Here is a 26,780-nt window from a genome sequence, read left to right as displayed (position 1 = left end):
GTTGGTTAATGATGTTTCTTTATATTAGCTTGCAGTTTTGAGAAAACATAGAGTATGGCATTATGAAGTTCAGTGTATTCTGCAACTCTAGGACGAGTGGTAGAAATATAGGCTTCTCTGCAAAGAAAACAGATGTAATTGACAGCTAGGAGAGAAGTATGCTGGATCAAAAACTAACTTTGCATTAGTCTTTCAACTCCGGGTATGCCTTCAGATGTCAAATGTTACTTTTGTAATTGTACATACACAGAAGCCTCTGTGGAAATTTTCTTTTTCTCTGGGATTAGTAAGTCATTTATTTGCTCCCCTCTATAGGCCATCTGAAAACAAAGAACATCATTCTGAGTCCTTTCGTAGATCACAAAGTCCAAATTGTTCAATGTGTTGTGATTCTTTTTTGTTTAATGGAATGTGATACCACAGGGGTACGTGAGCATAGCATGACTGTGTGTATGAAGCGATTTGATGATGCAATGATCAAATATCTTAAAAAAGATATTTGCAATGTCCCATTCTTTACTGGTAGGTGAAGGGTATTTAAATTACATTATGACCTTGAAAGATGAATTAATTTTGGTTTTGATCTTGGCTTCCTTAACATTCTTCCAATTTTTTATTTTAAGTTTCTTACCTGTTTTGCAAATGGATACTATGAACTATAACTTGAAAGTTACTTAGTGACCTCTTTCCTTCTCAGTCTTCTTTCCCGTGCATCGCACTCACCAGTCATTTGTACTAAGCTTTCTAAATCTAGCTGGGAATTATGCTTTCTCTTTTCAAGAGCACACATTGATTTTTGAAAGGTTAAAAGGATTTTACCAGGTGCTGCGTAATAATTCCTGTCATACAATGCATGCAATAAGACATGCCATCCAGTGCTTATTAGTGTGATTATGGCATGTCTGAAGTGTTTCATAAAGCAAGTACTTTAAGGAACCATGGAGTAATAACCGTGTACAGTGGAGTAATAACAGAAGAGCTTGCATCCTGGAGGTGGTAATAATCTCAAATTTGTAGTGCTAGAACTAGCAAAACTTAATATGCAAATCTCATTGCAAAATGGAGTCAACTCTGGGGTGAAATGGGATGGGCAATTAAAAATGTACAGTAGTGTTGTATAAGGAGTTACGATATGAGGTGAAGAAAATTTTATGTTAATTGTTGCAGAAGATTCTTGGTTTTGGGACAAAATGATTCATTAGGTATGCTGAAAGTGTATATTCAAATATTGCAAAAGTGGAGGTAGATGCTGCCTGTCTAAAGATGCAGTTGGACCATCTCTTAGTGCCACTGACACATTAGATGCAGTATTCTAACTTACCTGTCTTCCTGGGAGACCTAGCTTCAACTTGGCATTTGTTTTAGATATTCTTCTTCTGGCTGTCAATGGAACACAGTCCACATGTTCATCCATGGAGTTACCTAACTTGTATTTCAGTGCTTTCCTGTGGGGATGAGTGTTTCTGTGGGCAGCATGTCTTAAGGGATGGAGTTACCTAACTTGTATTTCAGTGCTTTCCTACGGGATGTGTGGTTCCATGGGCAGCACTTAATGCTACTGAACAACTGGGGCAGGAAGGGAGCTCAGGAGCTTCCCAGTCTGAGCAGTGAACAGGATCAGTGTGGAGGTCAAGAGCAAGTTGCTCAGGCCTATCTCCTACTGGAAAGGCTGTTCTTTATATCCAGTAAGAATCTCTCATTTCAGTTTTTGTGTCTGTTCTTCCCGCTGTGTGCTGCTTAGACCAGCTTGGCTTCCTCTGTTTGGTGGCCTCTTCATGAGTGATGATGTGGCTGCTGTTTGGTGCTTCCAGACTGAGCCAGCCCTGTTCCCTCCGCTTCTCCCATGGGCCAGATGCTTCATCCCCAGATGTATTGGTGGCCTTTTGCTAAACTTGTGCTGGTTTATCAGTGTTCTCCCTGGATTGGAAGGGCAGTATCTTGACGTGGTGCACTGGCTGCTGGCCAGTGGGGAATGATCGCTTCCCTTGATTAGTTGGCTGGCCTCCTTGTTAACACAGTCCAGGCTTCTGGCAGCCATCTCTGCAGACAGGGCACTCTGCAGGCTCTTGTTCCATGTGCTGGCTGACACAAGGCCTTAGTCCTTTTCAGCAAAGAGACCTCTCTTACTGCCAGTTTTCCTTCCCTGTCACTGGACTCTGCATTTGTCCCTGTTGAATTGCATAGGGTTCCCCTTGGACTGTTTCTTCTGGCATTTCTAGGTCCCTCTGAGTGGCAGCCCTACTCTGAGTGTATCAGCTGGTCCTCCCAGTTTGATGTCATGTGCAAACCTGAAGAGTGTGTGCCTGTGGTCCATGCTGGGATGTACCTTGTTTAGTGTCTGTGTCAGTGACCCTGGGGAGAAGTACCAATGCCTTCACTTTTACATATTTCACATGTGTATAGTATCTCTGCTTAGCCCCTTTTTTGCCTCTCCTATTTTTAACTTGCAGAGCTTGCATTGCCTTGCCTATTCCTTTTGTATGCTGTGCTAGAAGGAAATGGTGTTCATATTTTCTTTAAATACAACACAGTGAGAGTGAAAAAGACATGGAGTACGGAAACCAGACTGTGTTGATCACACAACTGATGACTTCAGAGAGGGCTGGAATAAGAAGAGATGATTGTCTTCTCTTACTGTCACCAAACCCCATAGCTTAGTGCTTCATTTCTCACTTCCCTTTGGCCAGTGTTCAGAGCCTTTCCAAAACTGAAATGTATTTCACTGAGAATTAAGTCCTTAATCAGTAAACTTGACCTGTAATGGCATATTTTTTAGACTTGATAAATAGTAAAAGGCTGTTATCTTCGTTATCTTTGTCATCTTTACCTTTGTTGTCTTAATTATCTTTGTTGTGCTTGATAAATAGTAAAAGGCTGTTATCTTCGTTATCTTTATCTTTACCTTTGTTGTCTTAGTTATCTTTGTTGTCTATGAAAGTTGAAAATAGAACATTCTTTTTAAAACAAAGAAGGAAAATATACTTAATATTCAAAGAATGGGAATCATGTGTGCTGCAGATATCTTATAAGAAGTTACATAACTGATTTGTCTTCAAGAAAAGGATCTATTTGAGCAAGAAAATTATTTTCTGGATAAGATTTTGGAGGCACCAAGATCAAGAAACTAAAATTCTGTCCCTCTCTCTGTAGATTTCAATCTATATATTTAAATTCTTTATCCTCTTATATTAAAATATAAAATCCTTCATAGCATTACAAGTATTTCCAGATGGGCCAAAACACAGCAGTAGCATTGCTTTATCCCATTTGAGATTGTCATACTGGAGCTAGGTAATGAACTTTTTGTTCTTTGTTGAAACTAGGATTGCATATACATATTGGGATTTTTTAATGATGTTTCCTTTGAGAATGCTTACTCTTCTGCCATTAGTTAAGCAGTGACATTCTGGAGATGAGTAAGAAAAGTTAAATCAACTTTAAATCAAGGTTTTAGTTAAATAAGGATTATAAGATACAATCCATCTACTCAGATTTTGAATAATGCAGTATTTATAGTTTATTTGCTTGTTTTATCTAAGTCTGTAATTTCAAATCAATACTGTTTTGTTTTTCAGCATAATCAGAGAAGTATATCTTTACAGGTTGTTTTACTGATTAGCGTGTTTTAACTTTACCCCAGCCTTGATTATTATTTTTAATTTTTTCCAATCAAGACAGTGTACTGCTTGTGTGCTTGTTGGATCAGCAAGGTTCTCAAACTTCAGTTTTCTGTCTTTCATATATTTAAGGACTTGTCCAGAATGTAGAAAAGTTATTAAGAAAGTAGGATGATACTAGTTTACTGCTAATGAGACTTTTTAGATTGTTATTTCTACTGTTTTCCTATAGGATAGAGCAACCTAATTTAGCATCACCAAGAGTGATACAAGAGCAGAGTTTAGCCAAAGTGTTTGTTTTGTGGTGAGCATTCATGAGAGGAAGTGGTTTAAAATCCTGCCCTTTGCTTCTGGTATCTGCTTGGTTTTTTGTGGATGGAGAGTGTTGGATAGAAACTTTTGTTGAAGTGTTGTGCTGAAATTTATGTAATTGCTTGTCAACCTGTTCACTTCTTGTGGAAGGAAAATACCTCTATTCCAACAAGTAGAAGAGAGGCCTTGCATAGGATATGTAGTGTGCTTTATTAAATATTTATTCAGTATTAAAATGTAGAGTCTCACTTTTGTCTTCCCCATCTATTTCAGACTCCAGGTAGAGGTGGGTCTCAGAGCTCGGATTCGGATTCGTCTGCCGCGCCTGGCAATGCCGTGGACGTGAACAACGAAGGCTCCTCCGAGGTACTGTGCACCATTCGCGGAACCGGTGTCTCAAATCTTGGATGCTGGTTCTCTGATCCCTGGAGCTGTTGGAGTAACTTCTGATGCCCTTCTTAAATATCAGCTGTATGAAACAAATACTTGCAAATGTCATATTCTAAAAATTGTTTGTTATTTAAATAAGAAAAGAAGACTAGGCCATGTTTATATGTAACTATTAATTAGGCTTATCTATCCAAGTAGTCACAAGCAATTCTTCCTGTAGTTCAAGAGATGAATTATTAAAATTAAAAGCAATGAGATGCAAGCTTAAGACTCCTTGTTAATAAATCTTTCATGAGAGCTGCAAAAAACAAGGATTGACACTTTATCAAGCTTGTACTTCAGTTTCACCTTGCTTCTGCTAAGCTATAATGTATACTGGAAACCTCTCCCTTCATGTGAAGTATCAAATATATTGGGTTTTACTTGGTAGATAAATATATTTGGAGTATAAATCCTATCAGTGTTTTGTGTGCTGCATGCCGTACTTAATCAGTAGAATAAGTTGTTATTCTTGCTGCAATCCTATATTTTAATGTCTTTGTATTTACGGTGTTGTCTGACATTAACTCTGAAAAATGCAAACTGACTTCACTGGCTGTTGAAGCTCATTTGTGCTAATGTAGCCTGATTATCTATCTTGAAAATGTTTTGAGATTAACATACATACACAGTGCAGGGTTAATTACCCCTATTGCAACATTAAATGGAGCAAAGTGCCATTTCTTACACTGAATAAAGTGTGTGATGATTCAAATAGTCCAGTGTGTGATACAAGATAAGAGAAACTTTCACAGTGCTGTTTAAAATCCTGTGTGTTTATTTCTACTGCTTATTTCTACTTTCTTAATGCCTTATTGCAGTCAGTGTAATCAGACATTCCATAATATTTTGCTGCATGTTCTACATGTCACACATTTTTGAGTCCTAATCGGTTTTGTGTGCATATTTAACAATCCCTGAAGCAAATAAATATTCTTAAATTGCAGACGAAAATTTTATTACTTTTGTAGTTGATTAAGGCATAAAAACATGCAATGAGATGTTTCTAAAGTTTGGTTAAAATGATCCAGTTCTGTTTACATGAGTGCAGTATTGCTGACTGTACAGCTTGTGGGTGCCATAAGGTACCTCAGTACTAATGGAGGGGAATTTTCTTGACGTGGGATGAGCTTTCAGTGTGGTGGTATGCCTCCACTATTGTCCCATTGGCTGTTCTTTCAACGGAGTTGAAACTGGGTCAGACCAAAGGCTGACTTGTCACTCTTGACATGCATGTGTTGCATAAAAAAAGTATCTTTTGGTTCTCCATAATTCCATCATTTCTTGCATTGGATATTATCCTTAGCGTAGAATTTCAAAGTCTGTTTGAAACTGAGCGCTGAACCTGGTGATGGGTTTTTAGATTCACATGTAATGCTACGCAAATCTCTTAGCCTTCCTTTTTCCTCACAGCTTCCCTGAGGTCTTGTTTCTCCTGGAGCTTCTCTTCAGGAGCACCAGAGTTGGTCTCTGCAGAATATTTGCTGTTTGTTTCATGATATTCCTATCTGGTTCCCCATTATTGTGCAGTCAGAAGTCCATTAACTTCTTTTCACTCTAGTTTCTTGGCTAGATTTTCTAATTTATATTGTTGCAAGATTCAAATGGAGATTAATTATGAAATCTGTGCAGATTTTTATGTTTCCTTTCTCCTCAAGCCTGGTTGAAATAAATCCTGATTTTTGAGAATTGTAGTATGAAGCAGAAGGAGTAGGAAAGTCTGAATTCAGGCTGCTCAAACTGCTCAAGGAGAGGTAAAAATTTGCTCATATCCTGTCTGTGACCATATCAGCACTTCAGGTCACAGGTAGCCCTGTAATGAAGTCTTTTGTTCATTGTGCAGTCTGCCCAAGGAGGAAATATTTGAGTCTGTCTTTCTTACCAATGCAGCTTAGGTCCCAGTGTAACTGTTAACAGTACAGGGTTGCTAAATATTCCATGCTTGCAGTGAGTCTACCAGTGAGATGGTGCTTTCCTTAGTATAACGTAACTGTGTCAGCTAGACAGGTTTGCCTCAGCCTCTCCTGCTGCTGTTGCAGACTTGCTTATTAATTTATAGAGGCATTTCTGCAATCTCACTGCACCACTCCTCCCTCTTGGTCTGAAACATATGAGCACCCTTATGGGAGATAGACCTTGCGGTGGATGTGACATAATGCCTTGTAAAGCTCCATTCATGATTTTTTTATGGAGCTTGTTCCTCTGTCACATGAAAGGGGCACCAAGAGTGTAAGGAAAACATAGCAGTATGCAGCATGGTCCTAGTTTTTAAGGCGTGTTTTAGATTTATTTATTTTCATGTCCTTAATAACTCTTCTTGCTTTCTTTATGGTATTGCTATGGTTTGTAAAAGTTCTCTCTCCAAAAGGAAAATAGATTTTGCTTTTGGTGATTGTAGAGAGCTTTCTGTATAAGAATTCAAACTTTTGATTCCAGATCTGCATTTTTTTGTCTTTATTAGTATCTTAAAAACAAATATGCATTTCACAGGGCTTCATCTGTCCATTGTGTATGAAAGTGTGTGTAAGTCCCAGTGATCTGTCTGAACATTACCAGAGTGAGCACACTGGGACAGAAGGAAGACAGGAGCTTCGTGACCTCCCAGCTGTTAATGTGGGTCTTATTTATTTTGTTTGAATAGCTTTGGTGATGGGCTGCTTTAAATTAATGACATATTTTCCTGGTGTCAGCCTTTTAAATTGTTTCTTTTGATTCCTTGCTTAAATCCAATTTTATCTCATATGCATGATTCCAAAGTATACAGTCAGCAGAAGAATTACTTCATGTCTAGTTTGCAGTTGTCTGTCATATGAAACATTTGCAGTATTGGAAGACTTGCAGTCACTGATACATACACTTCTCCTTTTAAATTGCTTTTGCTTGATTTTTTATAAACAAGACTGTTTCCTTATTTGATTGTCTTCACATCAGACTCAGTATCATGATAAACATAGTGCTGAATTAGGCACATCCTTTGTGAAAAGAAGTGTTTTGAGCTTTTATTAGCTAACTTTTTTAAGAGTGGATTCTAGTGCAAGATAAGTACATTGGGTAAAGGGAACAGAGGGTGGTAATATAAAAAACTCAGAAACTTCTCTTTTTGAACACGTTAATAAGAGCTTATGTATTGCAACAACATTATAAAAATAATTAGAAAAAAAAATAATAGTCTTAGAACACGTTAATAAGAGCTTATGTATTGCAACAACATTATAAAAATAATTATAAAAAAATTAATAGTCTTGCTGGATTTTTTAATGCCCCCAAGAAAATGCAAAGGCTGTTTTAGTTAATAGATGTAAATTGTAGTGCATTTCTAAATTCTTCCAGTTTTGCAGTGTAAAACTACACACTAAAACAAAATACATGGTTTTATGCTCCAGAACTAGAAGAATTTAGATTCTGGAAGTTAACAGCTTCCAGCTGCACAAGGCTGTCTGATTATTTTTGCTGCAAACCTTGAGAGAGTAGATTGACTTCTGGAGGTAGGCAGCTTGCTGTGCACTGAATGGGTTTGTACAGAGGTGAAGTTTTACATTGTTTCTGCCAATGTTACTTTTGCTGAGTTTTGAAATCTAAGCGTTTGTTCTAGGATGTGTGTGTGTGATGTGATTTTACATTTGTTGTTATATTTGCTAGGTAGTGCCTTTTATCTTCCTTATACTTGATTTGTATTTATGCTGTTATTTTGAAGGGAAAACTTCAAATTGTTGGATGTTATTCCCAAAAATGATGGAAAGAATCAATACATTGATTATTCTAGAGATAACTTGAGATGTCATTTTGAGTGTGAAGCGTCACCTGATAAAGTGAGGAAGATCTGTGGTAAGACTGACCTGTGCTGCTCTCTTGGAGTGGCGTGGGACCTCTCAGAGCCAGAGTAACTTGAGATGGCTCATAACTTTTGATGAACTCCTTACTGCCTCTTGTTGAAGCAGACTGTCAGTAGTGCTCTGTTGTGGTCAAAAGAGCCAGAGTAACTTGAGATGGCTCATAACTTTTGATGAACTCCTCACTGCCTCTTGTTGAAGCAGAGGCTGTCAGTAGTGCTCTGTTGTGGTCAAGTCAACTTCTTATTTTCTTTATTATCTGGTCACGATGCTAGTACTGTGCTTGAATAAGCTGTGGCATTCCTATGCAATGGTGCCAGTAGGTTGTGGCACTTGAGCCATCAGAGGTGGTTTGATTACCTGAAGAAGTTACTGTTTTATTTAAGCTGGTTGCGCTTAGCATATTTTATGGAGTTGACTGCAGGGTTTTCACCCTCTTTGACTTTTTTTTTTCCACTGACTTTTTGTCAGTTCCTTGGTCAGTAGTTTTCCCTTGTCAAGGGCTGATTACAGCTTTTAACTTGATAAATCTATGTATTGAGTGTAGCACTTGAAATATAATTTCACTTGTTTCTAGCTGTTGCTGTTCCCTGTTGCTAAAGCTGTGTTTTTTTGTATTGTGGTTCAGTAAATATCTGTAAGAGATGAGAAACAAAGAAAGTAAATATATGTGTGGGCTTTTTTTCAGTTTGCTATTTTATTATGTGAGAATGCCTAGAAGCATTGAAAAAGTGGGGAATTCTGTTAATAACTATAGTCAATACTAGTATGAAAAGTTTAACATGTTTGATAACTGAGAAATCAACAAGCAGGCTGATTATTTGCTGATGAAAAGAATAGTTTGCATTTGTAGCAAACACATTGAGACAGCGACACAGCCCACATGAGGCTGTCACACCTCATTCAATCTGCCATTTCTGGGACAGCATTATAACAATGATAAAACGTTGTCAGTGTCATCTTATGTAGCAGACATATGAAATATTGCTCAGCTGGCCTTATTTAAACTGTTAATGTTTAGTGGTATTGCTTGTGATTAGTACTGTGGATAGTACATAGTACTGGGAAGAGTTCAAATACCTTTTGTTGGAAAGAGTGCTGAAGAAGTTTGTAAGTTCAGGATTTTTGCTAGTGAATTCTCCTTAAACAAGGAGATAGGATGTGTTGCAGCGCCAGCGTTTAGTTACACTTTGTGAGACCTGAAAAATTGTTACCTGGTTAGCAAAAGCCTTGGTACCTTGCTTTAGGTTTGACATGTTTCTTTGCTAATGTTCCATCCACTGATACACCTATCAGCTGATGAAAACTTTAGCAAGTGCCCCTCTGTTCTCCTTGCTTTTCCTCCCTCTCTGTCCGCCATGCAGTGAGAGTTGGTCTTTGTTTTCAGTAACAAGCATTCTCACCTGCAGTGTCCTGTTGTGGGAAAGGTTTCTTGCCACTCGCCTATAACCTATTTATGGCCATCTTCTTGAGCAGCTCTCTGCAGCCCTCTTTTTCAAACTGGGGGTTGCATCCTATGATAACTGGTGAAAATGCCGGTGTAATACTTCCCCTGCCCCCCAAGGTGTGATGAAGCCTTGCTTTAAAATACATTGGCCTATTCAGCTGCAGGAATAACCACCAAAATGTCGGCAAATATCTGTCCATGTATAGCCACCTTAACCAAACAAATGCTGTATGAAAGTCACACACATTGCCAAATTCCCAAACATTGTTTCCCAACTTCCATGTATACAGTGGTGTTACTAACAAAAGCTGTGTGGTGGCTTCGGTTTTGTTTTCTTTTCTTTGAAAGGAATGATACATTTCTAAGCTGTGTCCTGCATTTCCTGACAGTCTCTGTTGGACGTTCAGAACATCTAAACAGTGAGTCAGTACAGAGGCATAGTTTGAGAACTCCTGTGCTGTTTTTATGAGGCATCCAAAGCAACCACTGAATGATACCCCTGCAGCATTTAGAATATAGCAGCTGTTAATATCTGTTGTCTTACCCACCACTGGGCTAAATCTAAGGCAATTTTCAGACAGTTCTTTTGAGTAGTCTTCATAAATTTCCAGACTTTTGGTAGGAATGTGCTTCTTGGCTAATACAAGCAAGATATGACCTTGGTGTTTTCTGAATAGGCTTTTCATAACAGAATTACAGAGAATGTAAATTGGAGTAGTAATTGTGCAAATATGTGTGGTTTTTAAGTCAGTCTTTTAAAAGACCATGTTCTTTATATTTTCCCCCCCAATTGTAGATGCAATCGATTGAATCGTCTGTTTCTATGCATGCCCTTGGAATGTTGCAGACTGTTATTGCACAGAACATCATGTCAATGCTTTAAAGCTGATATTTTATTCTCTTTCAGTTGTTTCTCAAATTAGCTTGTAGTGCCTGTTTTCACCTCAACAGTACTCACCTGCTTTGCATGCAAACAAAAATTATTGATTGAGTTACATTAGTATTATTAACTTCCTTCAATATCTGAACAGTATTAAGATAATGATGAGTTAGAGATACTGATTTGATTTGACATGGCCATGGAATATGACTTTTCTTTAAGAAATAGAAATCCCACCAGATTAGAATGTCTAACTGATGGCAGAGTTGTAATCTTGTAGGTTGTGACACACTTCTAGTCTTACTCATCAATAGCAGCAAAAACATAAGACAACTGAACTAGAAATTATGTTGGTTCTATTCTTCTCAGGAAGTATCCAGCATCTTTTCTAGGAAGAAATCAATTCTACATTCTGGTATAAAATACTTTATAAATACATCTTTGCTCTCTTTGTCCAGAAATTTAAATACTTGTAAAATTGAAGTGGACTGCAGGTCTTAATTATACTGAACATGACCTTTTTTACCTGCTTGGCTAATGATTAAATAGAGATGTTATCTGAGAAAGGCACTGTCATCTTACTGTTTACATAAACACAGAGGAAAGGGTTTTATTTGGTGAAAGACATGAAAAATATCAACTGTATTTTCTTTTTAGCAATATACAAAAGGAGTGACCTATTTTTTTATTCTTTAACTTAAAATATGTCATGATTTTTTAAATCAATATGTAAGCCTTCTGAAATAAATTATGAAATGTAGTCTTGCCCTTGCTGTCTAGGCAGACTGTTTAAACTGCTTCTGAGAACTTCCTGAGGATTCAGTTAATTGCTTTGATATATATTTGGAAAACACAATCTAGAAGCTACTTGATGCGTCTTTCAGCTCGGAAATATCACTTATGTTTATTTCTGCTAGCCCGAAATACATAGTTTCTGATCTTCCATCATGTAAAATGTTTCAGCCTTTAAATCATGGTGTAACTGGAGAATATCTGGGTTTTAGCTTGGACTTACTGTTTGAGTGCTGGTGAAGATGTGTATCTTGTATTGAGGCAAACTGTGGAGGTTCACCTGCAGTGGAAGAAACATGAATGGTGAGCTTACTTTCAGTTTTCTAAACATGCTGGACTTTATTCACAGCATGCAGCTTATTGTACCAGTACAGCTGTGTGAGAGTAAGTGTGTATTCTGAGAGATGGACAAACAGGTCATGGCCAGAAGGTGTTACAGCCCTGGGCTTCAATCACTGCTATTGGCTTTTTGTTCATGAGCTCACTGGAAACAGGCTGTAGCTGGGAGTGCTGGCCTGGTATTTCTGGAAGGCCAATGGTGAAACTTAGATACTCAAATCTATTTAAACTAGTCATGTGAATGCCAAGCGTGTTAAAGTGCAACCTGGTTTTTGGTTTGGGCTAAGCTGTCCTATGGCATGTATATAGTAGAACAGTCATGAATGTTTTCCATATGATGAAGTGTCAGTTACCCTGAAATGGTTCTCTGTGGTGGTGAGGTCGAGGTGTTTTTTTTTTTTTTCTGTTTTGTTATGTTCGGTTTTGTTTTGTTTACCACAGTTCTTAAATATTTTCCAAGAATGGAAAACAGTGAAGCAGTGAAGTTCCATGGTTCTCTAAGCTTGACTCATGTTGTAAGTGCTGGAATAAAAATACAAGATGTTGCAGAAGCTTTGTTTGTATTAGTAAATGCAGCTCTGTGCTATATGAAGCTATTTGTGCTATATGGCTCTCTACCACACACAGCTGTGGATCAGCAGCAATTATAGCATCCTAAATGGGACCACTCATTCTATTCCATGCAGTTAAAATGGAATTGACTGCACTAGCATCAGATATTGCTAGAAGGTGCTAAGGAAGCTGAGTTGCTATGGCTGTGACTTTAAAACTTAAATAAGGTGCCTTATTTCTTGGATCCTAAGGACCTGAGCACATCTGAATTCCATCCCGTAAAAACTGTTTTGCCCATGGGACTGTCCTTCAACCGTCCTCCAGTTTTAATTTGTGAAAAAGGAACTTTGAGTAAAGTAAGCTGTGCTCTCACTCATTAGCTAATTAAGGCAAGATTTCATACTAGCTCTAAAAGACCATTTCATTAAAGCTCAGGGCAAAAGGAGAGCAGCTGGCAGAAGAAGGGAGATTGAATGCATCTATATGTAGGCGTCTGAGGTTCCAGTTACTGATGATGGAGCCCTGGGAGTTGTTATGCTGACCCTACCTAAGGTATACACATCTGTTCAGTCAGGTGACTAGTTTCTTGCTCCATTAACTGTGTTGAATAGCTCTGCATTGGTAGTGATTGGGGAGTAGACATCTACATGCAAATTTTGGGATTTTTTTTAAACCTCAGTTGGGAGCCTTCAGCTGATGAAAAAGAATCATTAAAAGTAAGACGATATTTTGAAAAGGCTAAGATTTTCAAAATACTTCTTTACACAGCCAACCCCATCACCCGTAGTCCTACAGAGTAATATAAGGAGAAGACAGAAACCCAGAAACCCTTCACTCCTACACATTCATTTTCCTGTTACATTATTTTAAACTGGGAATAGTTTATGTGAGGATTAGGAGGACTCTGTGGTAGCCTGCAGTTGGTCTAGTTGTGCACTTGTTTGCCTGTGGGTCTGTGCCCTGCTTCTGCTGGGCATTGTGTTTCAATGATGTAGGCCAAAGTTCTTCCAACAATTAATAGCTCTGTAAATTATTTTAGTACATACACCCCCCCCGCCCCCCCAAATCCCACGCTAGTTTTTGTAGTGAGATTTTCCTTCTAGTGTTGCTTTTAGTATCCTGGCATACTTCCCAAAGAATGCTGTCTTAATGATTCATACAAATATTGATGTTACCAGAAAGAAATAATTTACCTTGAATGGCTTTAAGTAGATAGAGCACTGAGAAGCTTAATATTATCAAGCTTGAAAATAAATCTCAACTATTAGAGGAGATAAGTAGTTTTTTGTTCTTTGGGCTTATTTGTAAGTCTACCTTGCGAAGGGTAAATTAAAAAAAAAATCTTCTGGTGCTTTCATGGAGTCTGAGATCTTTAGTGAAATTTGGCATTATAACTCAAGCTGAGGCAAGAAGCTTTCCTACAAAACTTCTGTGTAGTAGTTTGTGGATAGATAAAATGTAGGAGAATAGAGATGGTGAAGGTAATCTCACCCCTAAGGGGTTACAGCTGTGCCAATTATCAAACATTAAGAACAAGCCTGCCCTTAATAGGCCACAGCTGGATCCATTTAAGAGGGGTATTATAAAAGAGCAGGTTGGCTGGCCGAGATGGAGTTTGTTGGCTGTGCTGAGAAGGAGTCAGTGCTGTGAGGAGCTGCTCATGAAAATCACCAAGAAGGTATGAAACCTTTGCAGCAAGATGGCAACAGCAGTTTCTGTTCTGCTGTGAGTGAAACCCATGTGTTTTGGACTCTTTGCACTGAGGAAGGCCTGTCCTGCTGCAAACAGCGTGGTACTCCGGTGGTGCTTGATGCTTGGCATGGCCCATGGGCCTCCTGAAAGAAGAATGTTTCCCTTGGGATCACAAGATTAGGATTTGAAGTTTAGCGTCTCACTCATCTCATTGGAATGCCTGGACTATTGGGTCAGGGGCTGTTTTGAGCTGTAAATTGTGTGCTGTCTCCTAGTTGTTTGTTTGTGCGTGGATATTGGGGTTTGGTTTGAATGCCTTTTTAAAAAAATTGTTCTTCTTCTGCATGGCTTCAGAAATTCTGTGGTGATCTCAAGAACTTTTTCCTGATAAATACTAGTGCAGTGTAGTTGTCGTGGTTTATTTTTTGTTTTCTGTGAAACTGGCAGGCATCTGCAAAAATCTTTGAATTCAATGAATTGTCATTTCTTGGTGAGAAGATATAAAAACAAACCCAAGGAGCCATCCTTTAACTTCTTTTAGGCTCTTTTCTTGCTGTGTAAAGTGAAAGATTAACTCAACTGGAAACTTCAGCTAGGGAATCATGAGTTACAGTGCAGCATTGAAAGGGCTGTAAGTGATGTCTTTGCTTTTATGAAATGAAGAATGTCAAATACCTTTTGCTTCTCTGTGGCTGTACTTTATGCACAGTAATCCGTAAGTACATGTTAAAAGGAAACCAACCAAAATTTAAGATACAGAAGAAGCAAGTGAGAGAGTAAAGCAGTCTGTTATTTTAAGGTATCCATCCAGGTGCAGGCTTACTGGGAAGGATGCCTCAGCTCCTCCCCCAGGCTCTGATGACACCTCTTGGTTGTAGCTGTGCCACCTCCTCTTTATCCAAGACAGGTGTGGTCCTGATGTAGGAATATTTCGACCTGATATAAATTCCTGGGAATTGACAGAAATGTTCACTGAATTTAAGCATCTCAGACCATCAGATTTTGTCCCTCTTCTTACATGTTTGTCTTTAGAATAGTAAAATACACTTTTGAACATATTTACAAAGTTCATCTCAAGATGATACTGAGAGATATTTTTTGGCTGTATTTAATTTTAAATTTTTTAAAGAGAAAATTAATGATCCACCAACCCAGTTTCCCAAACAAGATTGTCACCTAGGCTGATAGTTACAGATCCAGGCAACTTTTACACTTCTACCTGTTACTGCCTGCTGCCAGAAGGACCCTGACAATTCTTGTTTTCCTACTGTAAAGGCAACTGAATTAGTGCTGCTGACGTTAGAGTTGACATTGGGTATGATCAGTTTGTGAGGTGCAGCTGGTTCCTGGGTTTGTGCATTTTGAGGCTCTGATGTATGAATGCAAGTTGCCTGTGTCTGTAGGGGCTGGTCTTCCTGCCCACCTCTGTCCAGGAATGATGACATTTCCCATGGCAAGGGCACCTTGTTGCTGAGGAGTGATGGCTCACTCTGTTAGAGCCTGCATGTCAGACCTGCAGCAAAAGCTGCATTAGAGTAAGGGTGCATGTGAGAGAGCTCACTCCAGCAGTGCCAGGTGCCCCAAAACTGAGGCCAGCCACGATCATGACAGTGCTGGTGGAGAGCCTGAGACTGGGTGGGTGATGCTTGCTTTATCCCTCCTTGTATGAGAGGAAGGCAGTTTCTAAAAAGAAGGGGAGGAGGTTTTGTCCATGTTTCCCATCTGCCAGTGACAGTATGCCTGCCTGCCCAGAGCTCCCATCCACCCTGCAGGCTCACAGCTGCCCCACATTCCCTTTGCTCAGCAGCTCTGCTCTGCCTCTGGCTGCTTTTCCTTGTGGACCTTGCCTTCAAATCTGCCTCCCTGCCTGCCTGGGAAATCTTGGCTGGCTTTGCCCAATAATTGAAATGAACGATTGCTGTCCCCCTGCACTAATTGTGCATGTGATCTATTCTTTTCTCTAGGGCTCCTATTTGCATAGAATAAACACCAAGCACAATAAAAAATAATTGAAATGAACGATTGCTGTCCCCCTGCACTAATTGTGCATGTGATCTATTCTTTCCTCTTCTCCAGGGCTCCTATTTGCATAGAATAAACACCAAGCACAATAAAACCACAAAAAAACCCCAAAAAACCACCAACACCCCCCCCCCAACCCTGAAAAACCAAACCCAAGCAAAAAAACAGATTTTGCTGTTTAAATGAAAAGAGATAAAGGGTAAAAGGAAGGAGAGGCCAGAGCAATTTTCTGCACTCATTCTTTCTAGATGCACTTACTGGAACTATGAGGAACACATGCTTTTCTCTATGAACAGCTTTTCTCTGTGAACAGCAGACCTTCCCATCACTGGGAAACTAAACACAGCAGTGAGAAACTAAACACAACATTGACCTGCTTAGTAGAGTTTCATCCTGAAACGATTCTGTTGCACTGTCATTGTATGAAATTGACTTCTTTCTGTATAGAATCTAATCCTATATTTTGTGATCCTCTATGGTTCATTGCCATTTGCTGTATGCCTGGCAACTCCCTCTGGTTCTTGCACTCTTGCTGGCATCCTATGCTAATTGTATCAGATAGACATTACTGGGAATATAATGGCTGAACAAATTTTCTGTACACAGAAGTATATATTAGTTAACTTGCTTTAACCTGGAGTGAAACTGTGCTGCTCAACTCTGCAAATAAATAAATGGTTGTTAAGGTTGGATGCCTTTTCCTGCTTAGGAAAGAGTACTCTGTTTTGTTTGGTCTAGTTGTGACAAAACTAGTTTTCCATATGATGTGTGGTGGACTTGACAAGCAACTGTATTTGGTAATTAAATTCTGAAACACTAAATGAATAATAGAAGTTATGAAGGCTCTGTTTAGAGCTTTGGTTGCATTTAAGTAGTTGAGCATGTTAGTTTTCCTGAGTAAAAACCATGTAAATATTGTTGGGTTCTTAGTGACTTGTGAAACAAAATACTATGAATGCCAAATTAATAAATGAATGCTATTTGTGGTTATCAACATACACATTCATTATGTTCACTTTGTCCTAATATTTAAATCAGTTAACATGCAAAGTTAAGAGCAGAAGACACATGTCTTCACGTACGTGTCCTCCATAACTCACATGTGAGCCTGTGCTAGGTGAAGTGTGATAATCCCATTTAGAGGAGTGCTCTCATCTAGGATACTGGAAAGCCTTGGTTTAATGTTGGACTACACTACAGTTTGTAGTGGTGTAAGAAACTTAAGGATAACATATAAATGTAAAAATACATATTTGAAATGAAAGGGACAGAGGGCCTTAAAGTTACATGAGCTCCCTTTTGCACTGCTTGGACATATAAATGTAAAAATACATATTTGAAATGAAAGGGACAGAGGGCCTTAAAAAAGTTACATAAGGTCCCTTTTGCACTGCTTGAAATTATGGGCAGTCTTAAATGTGAGATGAGATTTTTAGCTCTTGCTCTGGGGATGTCTCAGTGTCATTACTGTTATGGGCTAGAGTGTGGATGGGAATTGGGCTCAGAGTTGGCATGATAAGCACATGAGTGAGGAGCCAGTGTGTAGTCCAGCAGTCAACACCAGATGTACTAAACTGTGAAAAATTAGGTGGATGGTACTTCTGGTAAGTGGCAGCTTGAACACTCCATGAATGTTTAGAAATACATAAAGAGGAACATAACACTGTTTTCATTTGTGGGTTAATGGGTAGATTGAGGGCATTGATCTGCTAAATTTCCACTCTGGTAAGCTTGTAGTATATATGCTGGAAAGAAAATGGATGATTTCTGATTCTTAAGGCTGTAGAGATCTGATTTTCTTGATGTGGTATTTATCTGAATTAATTATATGAAAGGTAAATTTACCAATTAATTATATGAAAGGTAAAAAGTTGTCTGGCCCATATTAAAATCAGTAGTTTCAATATGGAGATAATCAGTTTACGAATAACTGTGCTTTAGAGTGGGTCGTTATATCTCCTTTTTAAGGACCAAACTCCAGATGCTACCTTCTATTTGGAATAAGAATGTGATTTTATGAAAAGTTGTATGGTAAGTTGTTTTGTGGCAGGGGGGGAAAGGTATTGCAGAACAGTTCTTTTTGTTTTGCTAAATAAAATTTTGTTGCTAGTATGTAATACTGTTGGGGTAAAAAACTCAGTGAATGATGGAATATGCCTTTTGCAAGAATTTTCTAACATTTTAATTGCAAAACCTCTTATTAGAGCATGAAAGAATTAGTATGAATCTTCGAAATTGCATTTACTGCTTCTTAAATGTGCAAACAAAATTTACAGTTCTGTATAAAAATAAGATGGAAAATAAATTTATTTCATATTTTTGTTTGCTTTTCCTTTTTATAATAGGGCTTTATTTGTCCTCTCTGTATGAAGTCTCATGGATCAGCAGAGGAGCTGTTCAAGCACTATGAAGCAGTTCATAATTCTGGCATTGATTCAACTCACGGAGGGGAAGGTCATCTGTCACCAGAAAGGTGAAACACAACTCATTTGTGCATGTGCTTTTGTGCTGGTGTTGAGCTGCTTCTAGTTACACTGAAGGTTTTATTAATTTGAACTTAGGCAGTCAAGTATTTAAATGTTCATGTCGTATTTCCAATAAGGATTAAAAGGCAGCTTGTAACTTATGTTGACTGATACTGATCTGACAGTAAGTGAAAATCAGATACATGTGTTTATGATATTAAGGCACCTGTTTCTGATTCAGCAGACAATGCAGCATTACAGACCAGAATGATTTTTACAAGTGTGGCAGAAAAAATATGGGTTTCTCCTAATTTCCAACATAGAGCTGAAAGATCATAATTGGAGAGTGGAGAGGACAACCCTAAAGATAGAGAACAAACCCAATTTTGTCCCTAGTTAATTAGGGTACTTACTGGGTAATTACAATATCAGTATCAGTATTTGCCTAAATAGCTTCCCTTATTACCTAGTTGTTTGCAAATCTGAGAAGTTTCTATGTGTGCCAGTAATTATCCTTCTTTGTTTCAGAAAATCCATGCTGATCTTCAGAAATCTTAATTAGTTTATTTATTTTTTTTGGTCAAAACTCTATTATTGAATACATCCCTAGAAAGAATATCAGGTTGTTTCATTTTTGAGAGCAGTGGTATGCAGCATGAATTGATAATGTGAAACTTTCTCTAGAAATACTTAACTGAGTAGTCTGATTGCTTTGGGAAGGTTTTTCTTGGGGGTAAAATTTATATAGGTTTCCTCTTGCTTCCTGCTAGTTCTTTTTCTGTTCAGTGCTTGTTTTGTGCGCTGGAAATAGCAGTCCATGCTGCTGTTTTGTCACATTCCCCCAGACTCTCCTGGTTTGTACAGAGGAGATTCAGAGTGAGCAGCAGAGAGGTACACAGCACGTGACCCTGTCACTTCTGCTGATCTTGGGAAGTAGAGTTCAAATGTTTTGTCACAGGCAGAAATGTGGCCCAAAATGACACATAATGACATTGAAAGACATATATATATTTATGTAACTAACTCAAGAGAGGGTGACTGTTTAGTGAGAAAAGAGTTGGAAGATAACGTTTCAGTTGTTGCCCAAATGCAGATCTGTATCTGATCTGAGCAAAGCTGGCAAGCCAGTAGGAGCTAGCATTAGCAGAGGTCTTGGATGACTCCTTCCTTGTGGATAGCTGCCTTCTCTCTCAGCCGCTGCATCAAAAGAAATCCAAATTGGGGCTTTATACAGGATAAAGTGATAGGGTAGTAATGAAGTCATATGGGCTTCTGAAGTGCACATTTATTCAATAATGAATATTCTTTTTATGCCTGATTTAAGTCTTTTTGGAGTAATTCAACTTGGACTTGAAGTGATACTTTTGTAGGATAATAGCATTCACATGGGGAAATTATTGGTCATAACTATATTGTTTATGTAGTTTATGAAATACTTATTTTTATGCCTGCAAATTTCCAAAGTCAGCCAGATGTTGGCTGGTGAAATTTAGTTATTTTTCCCTGGCTCATGACAGTTTAAGGACAAATAGTTTTGTTTTCTCTCACATAATTGAAAAAGTGGACAAGGTCAAGGAATTTAGATGGAATAAAGGGAGTCTGGTGAGAGCCATTGTGTAACACATGAGCTATATTTTCCTATTAGTGTGGTGTTCTTTAATGCTACTCATTTGCATGTTTGCTTGAGAAGACTCTCATTCAACATAAATATATTCTTCCAAGCCTTGGAATTCCATATTAAAGAAATATTGTAGCCTGCAGCAGGGAGCCACTCCACTCCATTGCTCTCCATGTGTGAAGCTTATATGGAATTCTTATGACCAAGATTGGGAGGTGAAATTCCATATGTAGTCAATAGGAAAAGTTAATTGCAGGGAATTACACAGTTTCCTCTTCCTCCCACTCCCCAGTAAATTATGATAAATAAGTTTCAAGAGTAAATAATGTAACTCCCCCCCCAGTGTGATTCAGCAAGGACATCAGTGCTCAGTACTACGGTGGAGGCCCTGGCTTTACAAGTGGGAAACTGAGTGGACCATAATGAAAAGACACTAAGGATTTTCTGGTTGGTAGGCTCGGATGTTCTGAGAGGAGAAAGGGATTGTCACAGCACTAGCAGAAAAGGAGATTTGGTGAGGATTTGGATGATGGGAAGAAAAGCAAAGTTACAGTGCCTGTAGTGATCCTTTACACTAATTCCCCTGAACACCCTCCCCACAATACATTTTCCACTAAATTCAGGTTTCATTTTAGAATAGTTGAGCAAAACTTTGTTGGGGCTATCAGGGCAACTGCTGTAGAAGTCTCCTTACATTGCAAACTCATTCCTTTCTCCTCCCCTCCACCTTATCTCTACTACAAACTAGCTTTATACAACTCAAACCCTTCAGTGTACTGTGAAGAACATACTAAATGCTTTGGTATTGCAGGTCTGGTGTATGTTCAGTCCAACTTCAATACAGCTGGCTGTTCCACCTGCTTTTTTATTTATAATCTGAGATCTGAGTCTTAGCTCATTTACTTGTACTGAGGAGCAAGTAGCTCCCTCTTCTCCACCCACAACCAATGTGCAGGTTTTGGAATGCAGCTACACCTGCCTCAGTAAAGTTGTATTTGCAAACCTCCAGTAAATGTATCACACAGGCAGAATAATGTGTACATAACAAAATTTTCCTCTGAAAAAAATGAAATCTCCCAATATCCCATGTTTGTTTTGTCATTAAAAGTGGTCCACCTTGGAGTTCTTTCTTCACTGGTTGAAATGCATGTTTCACTTGTTACTTAATGACCCTGACCTGATGTTAATATGCTAATGTAGATTGAATTTATTCCTCACAAGTTTAGCTGAGGAATAACTTGCATTGGTGGTTTCTTTTCTTCTAAGTAGGAGATAATTTGAGAGAACATCTGTGGAGGAGGGGATAATGCACACCAGCAGCAATAAAATTTTATGGTTTCAAACTGAGAGGGTTTGTTGGCACTGGTACCCTCACATATATATTCTGTGTAACCCTTAGTGTTGCCACTGTACAAACAATAAGAAAGAGTATATTTGCATTATTTTAATGCAAACTACCCTTGTAGTTTTGGAGTGGCTGTATCTCAGTAATGCAACATTATCCTTCTGTGTATAGTTGTGCAACTCTGTAAGGAGACTTGTGATTTTGAAGGGTGCTGTGTGAATCAATACTAACAGTTATAGCCATGGTGTGTTCTTGTGTGGCTGGAGGCTTGAGCATGAAATGTGAGAATTTAAAATTCTAAGGCTTTAAATATTCAGACCATTTAGTGAATATGTCTGTGGGGCATACCAAATTTCTGTGTGGATGAAAAATTACGAAACTGCATATTTCAGGGGTAAGATAGCATGCTGTTACTTAGCAGTGTTCCTTTACATGATATGGGAAGTGAAGAAGATGAAACCTGTCCTTTTTGTGCACAGGCATGCCAACCAGTTAAATGTTCCATGCAGAGGCATGCAAACCAGTTAAATGTTCCAATGCATAGCTTTGTCATTCTGAACTCATGTGGTCGAGCTGATGCACTGATTAGATTTACGTTCTGTTTTTGTGAGACTTTTTTTCTTATCTATTTCTTTACTTATCCATTTAATATGTTTAGCATTTTTCAGGAGATGTACAAAGTGATATTAATCTTGTTTCTTCAAAGTTTAAAAAAATTCCTAAAAATAAATATTTATAATTATGTAAGTTATATTTACGTAGTACATGGCTATCACTCCAGTTAACACACATTACAACTTGTATGTAATTGACAAAGTATAACCACTGTGTATTCATTTTATTCATTTTCTCCACTCTGTGGATATATTTATTCAGAGATGAAGTATCACTGCTCCGACAAGAAGTCCAAGACTTGCAAGCTTCGCTGAAGGTTGGAAATGTATTTTACTTGCACTTGGTTCTTTGTTTCAAATTGAAGTGTTCCACTGTCTTAAGCAACCAAATTTATAGTTTCTCTTCCCATCTTCTTTTTTTTTTTTTTGTTATAATTTTCCCCCTCAGGAGGAGAGATGGTATTCAGAAGAGCTGAAGAAAGAACTAGAGAAATTGCAGGGGCAGCGGCAGCAAGTAATTGCTTTAAAATACTTGAAGCAGGTTTATCGTCAGCATTGACATTGAAGATTAAAACCTTTTTTGTAAGGCACGTGGCCTGATTTAGTTAGTTCTGTAATTTAAATATTGACATGTTCTTGCAAGCAAAGCTAGTTATCTCTACACAATGTAACTGTATATATATAAATGTAAAGAACAAAGTCAGAATAGATAACGATTCTTCCATACTACTCACTACAAGTTCAGTTCAGGCTTTTCCTTCTGTTGAGCTTATTCAGAACTCATTTGTTAAAGAAAGTAACTTGAATGTGGTGTTTCATCTTTTATGAGAAAAGGCTATGGAGTCTTTCTTGTAAGAACTTTTGGAAAACAGCAGTGATATTTCATAGGTATCCAGCTGAGCTCAAAAGATAGTGCAAGGCAAATTGTGGTGTGTTGTGCCCTGAAGGAAACTCTTGCTTTTTTTATTACTATGAGCTGCTTAGATGCGGGTTAGTTACAAGCCTCAGAAACTGCTTTCTGTCAAAGCTCCCTCTCAGGATGTACTTCTTGATGTCTGTAACCTCTGTTTTTAGGACAGATTTCTATATTGAGGAAAGAGATGGGGAGGTTATTCTTAATGGAGTCTTATGAGAAGAAACCTTAATAGTGTAGTGATACATGAAATGAAAAGTCATCTTGGCCTTTTCCAGTCTTCCAAATGTAGCTGTTTGAATTTAGGTATTTTTATACTGCTGTGCAGTATTTGAGCACAGATGTTTTTGTTTCCCTGTGTTTTCCAAAAAATGGATGAACTTTGGAAGTAGTAGTTTTTATTCCTACTGTCTAATGGTGCATTTATTCTGTTTTCTTAAGGAATCTAAATCTGATGGATTGACAACAGCTACATCTACAGGTGGCTAACATTTTATTATATTAATTTCTGCACTGCTTTGGAATTTAGTTTGGTTTAGCTTTTAGGTAAATCAGCACTTTTGATAAATTAAAGAGCTAGAAAGCTGGAGTGTTACAATTACTGGCAAAAAAAGTTAATTGTAATATCTATTAAGAGCTCTTTATGTTAAGCAGTAGTCTGGGGAAATGTTCCAGAGGCTCAGAGTTTGAAATTTTTAGAAGCAAAACCAGAGTTCTGAATCTGAAAGCAGTTATCATGAGGCGTTTTGAACACTTCTTTAATCATTTCATATATTCAAGCAGTCACATATATACTATAGCACAATCCTATATAAACTATAGCATTTTTCAGTGGTGGTTTTATGTGTTGTTTTTCTCTGCTCATCACTAGCAAAGAAAACAGTGAATTTTTTTTTTGTTTTGAAGACCCATAATTTTTGCTCAGTTTTTCTCCACAAGGCTCTCATAAAATAACATTTTCTGTATTTGTACATAAACTATCTGTCTGATATTGATTAAAGCTTTTAATTACAGTTCAGGGCTTGGAGTTCAACATCATGTTTCAGTGCTCTGTAGGGCTATTTGTGACTAATGAAAACCAATATGTACTTAATCCTGCAGAGTACTCAATCATGCTTGCAGATATTTAACTTCAGTAAAGTTATTCACTCTGCTAAGGTGATTGGATGTTAAGGGATTTTGGATTACATATTCACTGGTCATGGTTAGTTATGAGGAACTGTATTGTCCTAATTCTTCTAGAAAATAATACTGTTTTTTTTTTTAATGGAAATAGAATCATTAGAACGGCAACTAGAAGAGATCCAAGTAGAAAATTTTAACATTAAGCAAATGAAAGACTTATTTGAGCAAAAAGCAGCACAACTGGCCACTGAAATTGTGGGTAAGTGTATTAGCATGAGATCTGATTCTCTTTACTTGTGCAATTTGTGAAAGGGATCATTTATTCAACTTCTTTCTTATTAGATCTTAAATCAAAGTATGATGAAGAAATCAGCCTTCGGGAAAGTGCAGAACAGAAAGTGACGAACCTGAGACAAGAACTGCAGAAAGAAAGAAGTACAGTAGAAGACTTAAAGACAGAGCTGGTATTCACACCACATTAATGTTTTTGTTGTTTTCAAGTCAAGGGAGGGGTTTATTTAAATGCTTCCAAACTCAGTTTTAAAGCATTGAAACTCTGTTGAACTTGAAGATGTATGCTTGTAGGCTGAAAAAAATCAGAGTACCATTGTTTTTGATCTGCATTTTCAGTGTTTTTCCAGTGAGAAATTATATGTTGTTTCTGACATGCATTAAAATTCACTCTGTATTATGTTATAGTCTTCTCATTTGATGCTCTACCCTTCAGCATTTCTGCAGTGTGTTACACATATAGATGTGCAGCACAGACCTGAACTTGGAGCATGCCATTGCTGACTTCCACAGCTATCTTTAGGTCACTCTTTTTCCATGAGGTGTTATGCTCTGACTGTCCTTGGGCAGATGGAGTTTTAAGAAGTGCTCAGAGAGCTGTTTTGTGACATGGTTGCTGAAAATCTGGCAGCTGTCATCATCATGCCTATGTTAATCTTGTCCCTCTTGCACTTGGCTGATGATACCAATGTGTGTGTATTCCAGGATTTGGTCTCCTGATGACTTTTATATTCAGCCATGGCTCCAGGGAGCAATCCCAGTGACTCAGCAAGTTGGGCCACTTCTAAAGCAGTAATGCAAGGAATTTCCTAGTTTCTCATACTCAGCTACTGCTTAGACTCTGGATGAAAGTAGGACTTGTTTATCCCCCTTCTTCCCTGTAGCTGACTGCCCTCAAAGGCCTATTGGCCTTGCCCAAATACTGGACCTATCCATTCCTCGCTGTTCACTTACTTCTTGTTTTGCCTTTTCCTTATTATTTATTCTGTTCCTTTCCTCTTCTAAAGAGGCCAACACTCCTTTTCTCTGCTTTCTTTATTGCTCCTAGTTGCCACCCCTCTCCTTTCCCTCCATGCTGTTTCATGCTGAGGAATGTCATGGTGCTTGAGATGCAATTGCAAACAGATTTTACTTGTGGGTTTGGTATGAGCTATATCTGATAGTATCTTCAAGAGGCTGCCTTCAGCTGCCCTTTTGCTTTGTCTGTGGTGATTTTCTGAAATAATTCTTGAAGACAGGGGCAGTATCCTGTATCTAGCCATCTACCTACATGAAAGTCACAAAAATTAAATCTTTGAGACAATTTTCTTTTTGTCAGATTTGGTTGAAATCAATCAGCAAGTTCAAAATTTATCAGACAAAACGTAAAAACTAGCCTTTAAATCCTTGGGAATTATAAACACTTTGGGAAACTTCTTTGGGAAAATTATAATACATTTTCTTTGGGAATTATAAGCACTTCTCTGTGGTTTTGGGGTTTTTGGGGGGAGGCTTTTTATCTCTTTATTTATTTTTTTAAATATTTTTTAGGTTTTTTTTTTAGGGGGGAGGCTTTTTATCTCTTTATTTATTTTTTAATCTATTTTAAAATTTTTTTTTAATTAAGCCTAGCTGTAATAGTGTATATGTTACCTTGTCTATAAATGGATGATTTGATAGATTTTTAGAAACGACATTGACTCTGGAAGCATGTCTGCCTTTGTGATGTTGCTCACTGCTTACAACTTTTCAGCTACAAAGGCCTGGTGTGGAAGATGTGGCTGTCCTGAAAAGGGAGCTGGTCCAAGTTCAAACACTGATGGATAAAATGACCCTGGAACGTGAAAGAGAATCTGAAAAGCTGAAAGATGAGTGCAAGCACTTGCAGGCAGAGCAGGCTAACTCTGAGGTATAATACTCATGCCTAATAATAATCATACATAAAGATGGGTGTTCTAGCTTTGCTGTGATTATCATATGAAAATGGAAATAATAATTAATCATAATGAAAAAGCATTTGATTGAATCTTCTCACTTCTTCAAAAGTTTTGGGTATTCTGCTTTTCCAGCAGTTATGACTTCCACTTCCATACAAGCAGAAGAAAAGGAATGCTGCATCTCAGAGTTGGATCTTTACTCCTCAAACTGTCTCAAACAGCTCCTGACTAAAACACAATTTTGCTAAGTGTTACTCATAAGAAAATAAGAACTGGAAGTCCTTCATGGACACATTGGCTGCAGTGCTTGACATAAATGTTTGACTATGTTTCATCTCAGCTTTGTTCTTTAAGACCACATCAAGGACTGAAAGTTTAAAGTGGTTTTTACACCATCCTTCACTGATTTTACAGGCTGGTTGAGGATACACATGTTAATATTGGTTTTCAAAGTGAATATCTTTAAATTAAGGTAAATGCTCAGTATGGGTGAAAATAACAAAAATCCTATTAATCCTACATGAGCATCTTCAAATATTGCAGGAGAGGGATGTGAAGAATAGTATAGTCTACAATTGTCA

The 26,780-nt window shown here is 37.9% G+C and overlaps 1 protein-coding gene across 5 annotated transcripts in view; it reads left to right on the top strand.

Annotated features, from left to right (window-relative positions):
- EEA1 (early endosome antigen 1) overlaps positions 1 to 26,780 on the top strand; it is a 68,793-nt gene that overhangs the window by 3,943 nt on the left and 38,070 nt on the right. Inside the window, exons 2-10 of one of the 5 annotated variants that reach the window (XM_039703900.1) lie at positions 4,203 to 4,295; positions 6,849 to 6,971; positions 18,258 to 18,385; positions 22,217 to 22,271; positions 22,403 to 22,468; positions 23,309 to 23,348; positions 24,144 to 24,251; positions 24,335 to 24,456; positions 26,016 to 26,171. In XM_039703900.1, coding sequence (XP_039559834.1) covers positions 4,203 to 4,295; positions 6,849 to 6,971; positions 18,258 to 18,385; positions 22,217 to 22,271; positions 22,403 to 22,468; positions 23,309 to 23,348; positions 24,144 to 24,251; positions 24,335 to 24,456; positions 26,016 to 26,171 — 891 coding nt within the window. Of the gene's footprint in view, positions 1 to 4,202; positions 4,296 to 6,848; positions 6,972 to 18,257; positions 18,386 to 22,216; positions 22,272 to 22,402; positions 22,542 to 23,308; positions 23,349 to 24,143; positions 24,252 to 24,334; positions 24,457 to 26,015; positions 26,172 to 26,780 lie in introns of those variants that run through there. The other 4 variants (XM_039703901.1, XM_039703902.1, XM_039703903.1 and 1 more) reach the window with 4 other exon arrangements.

This window comes from Passer montanus, unplaced genomic scaffold (genome assembly GCF_014805655.1).
Source record: "Passer montanus isolate IOZ18808 unplaced genomic scaffold, ASM1480565v1 scaffold17, whole genome shotgun sequence".
NCBI lineage: Eukaryota > Metazoa > Chordata > Aves > Passeriformes > Passeridae > Passer > Passer montanus.
This window is presented reverse-complemented; position numbering and strand designations above follow the sequence as displayed.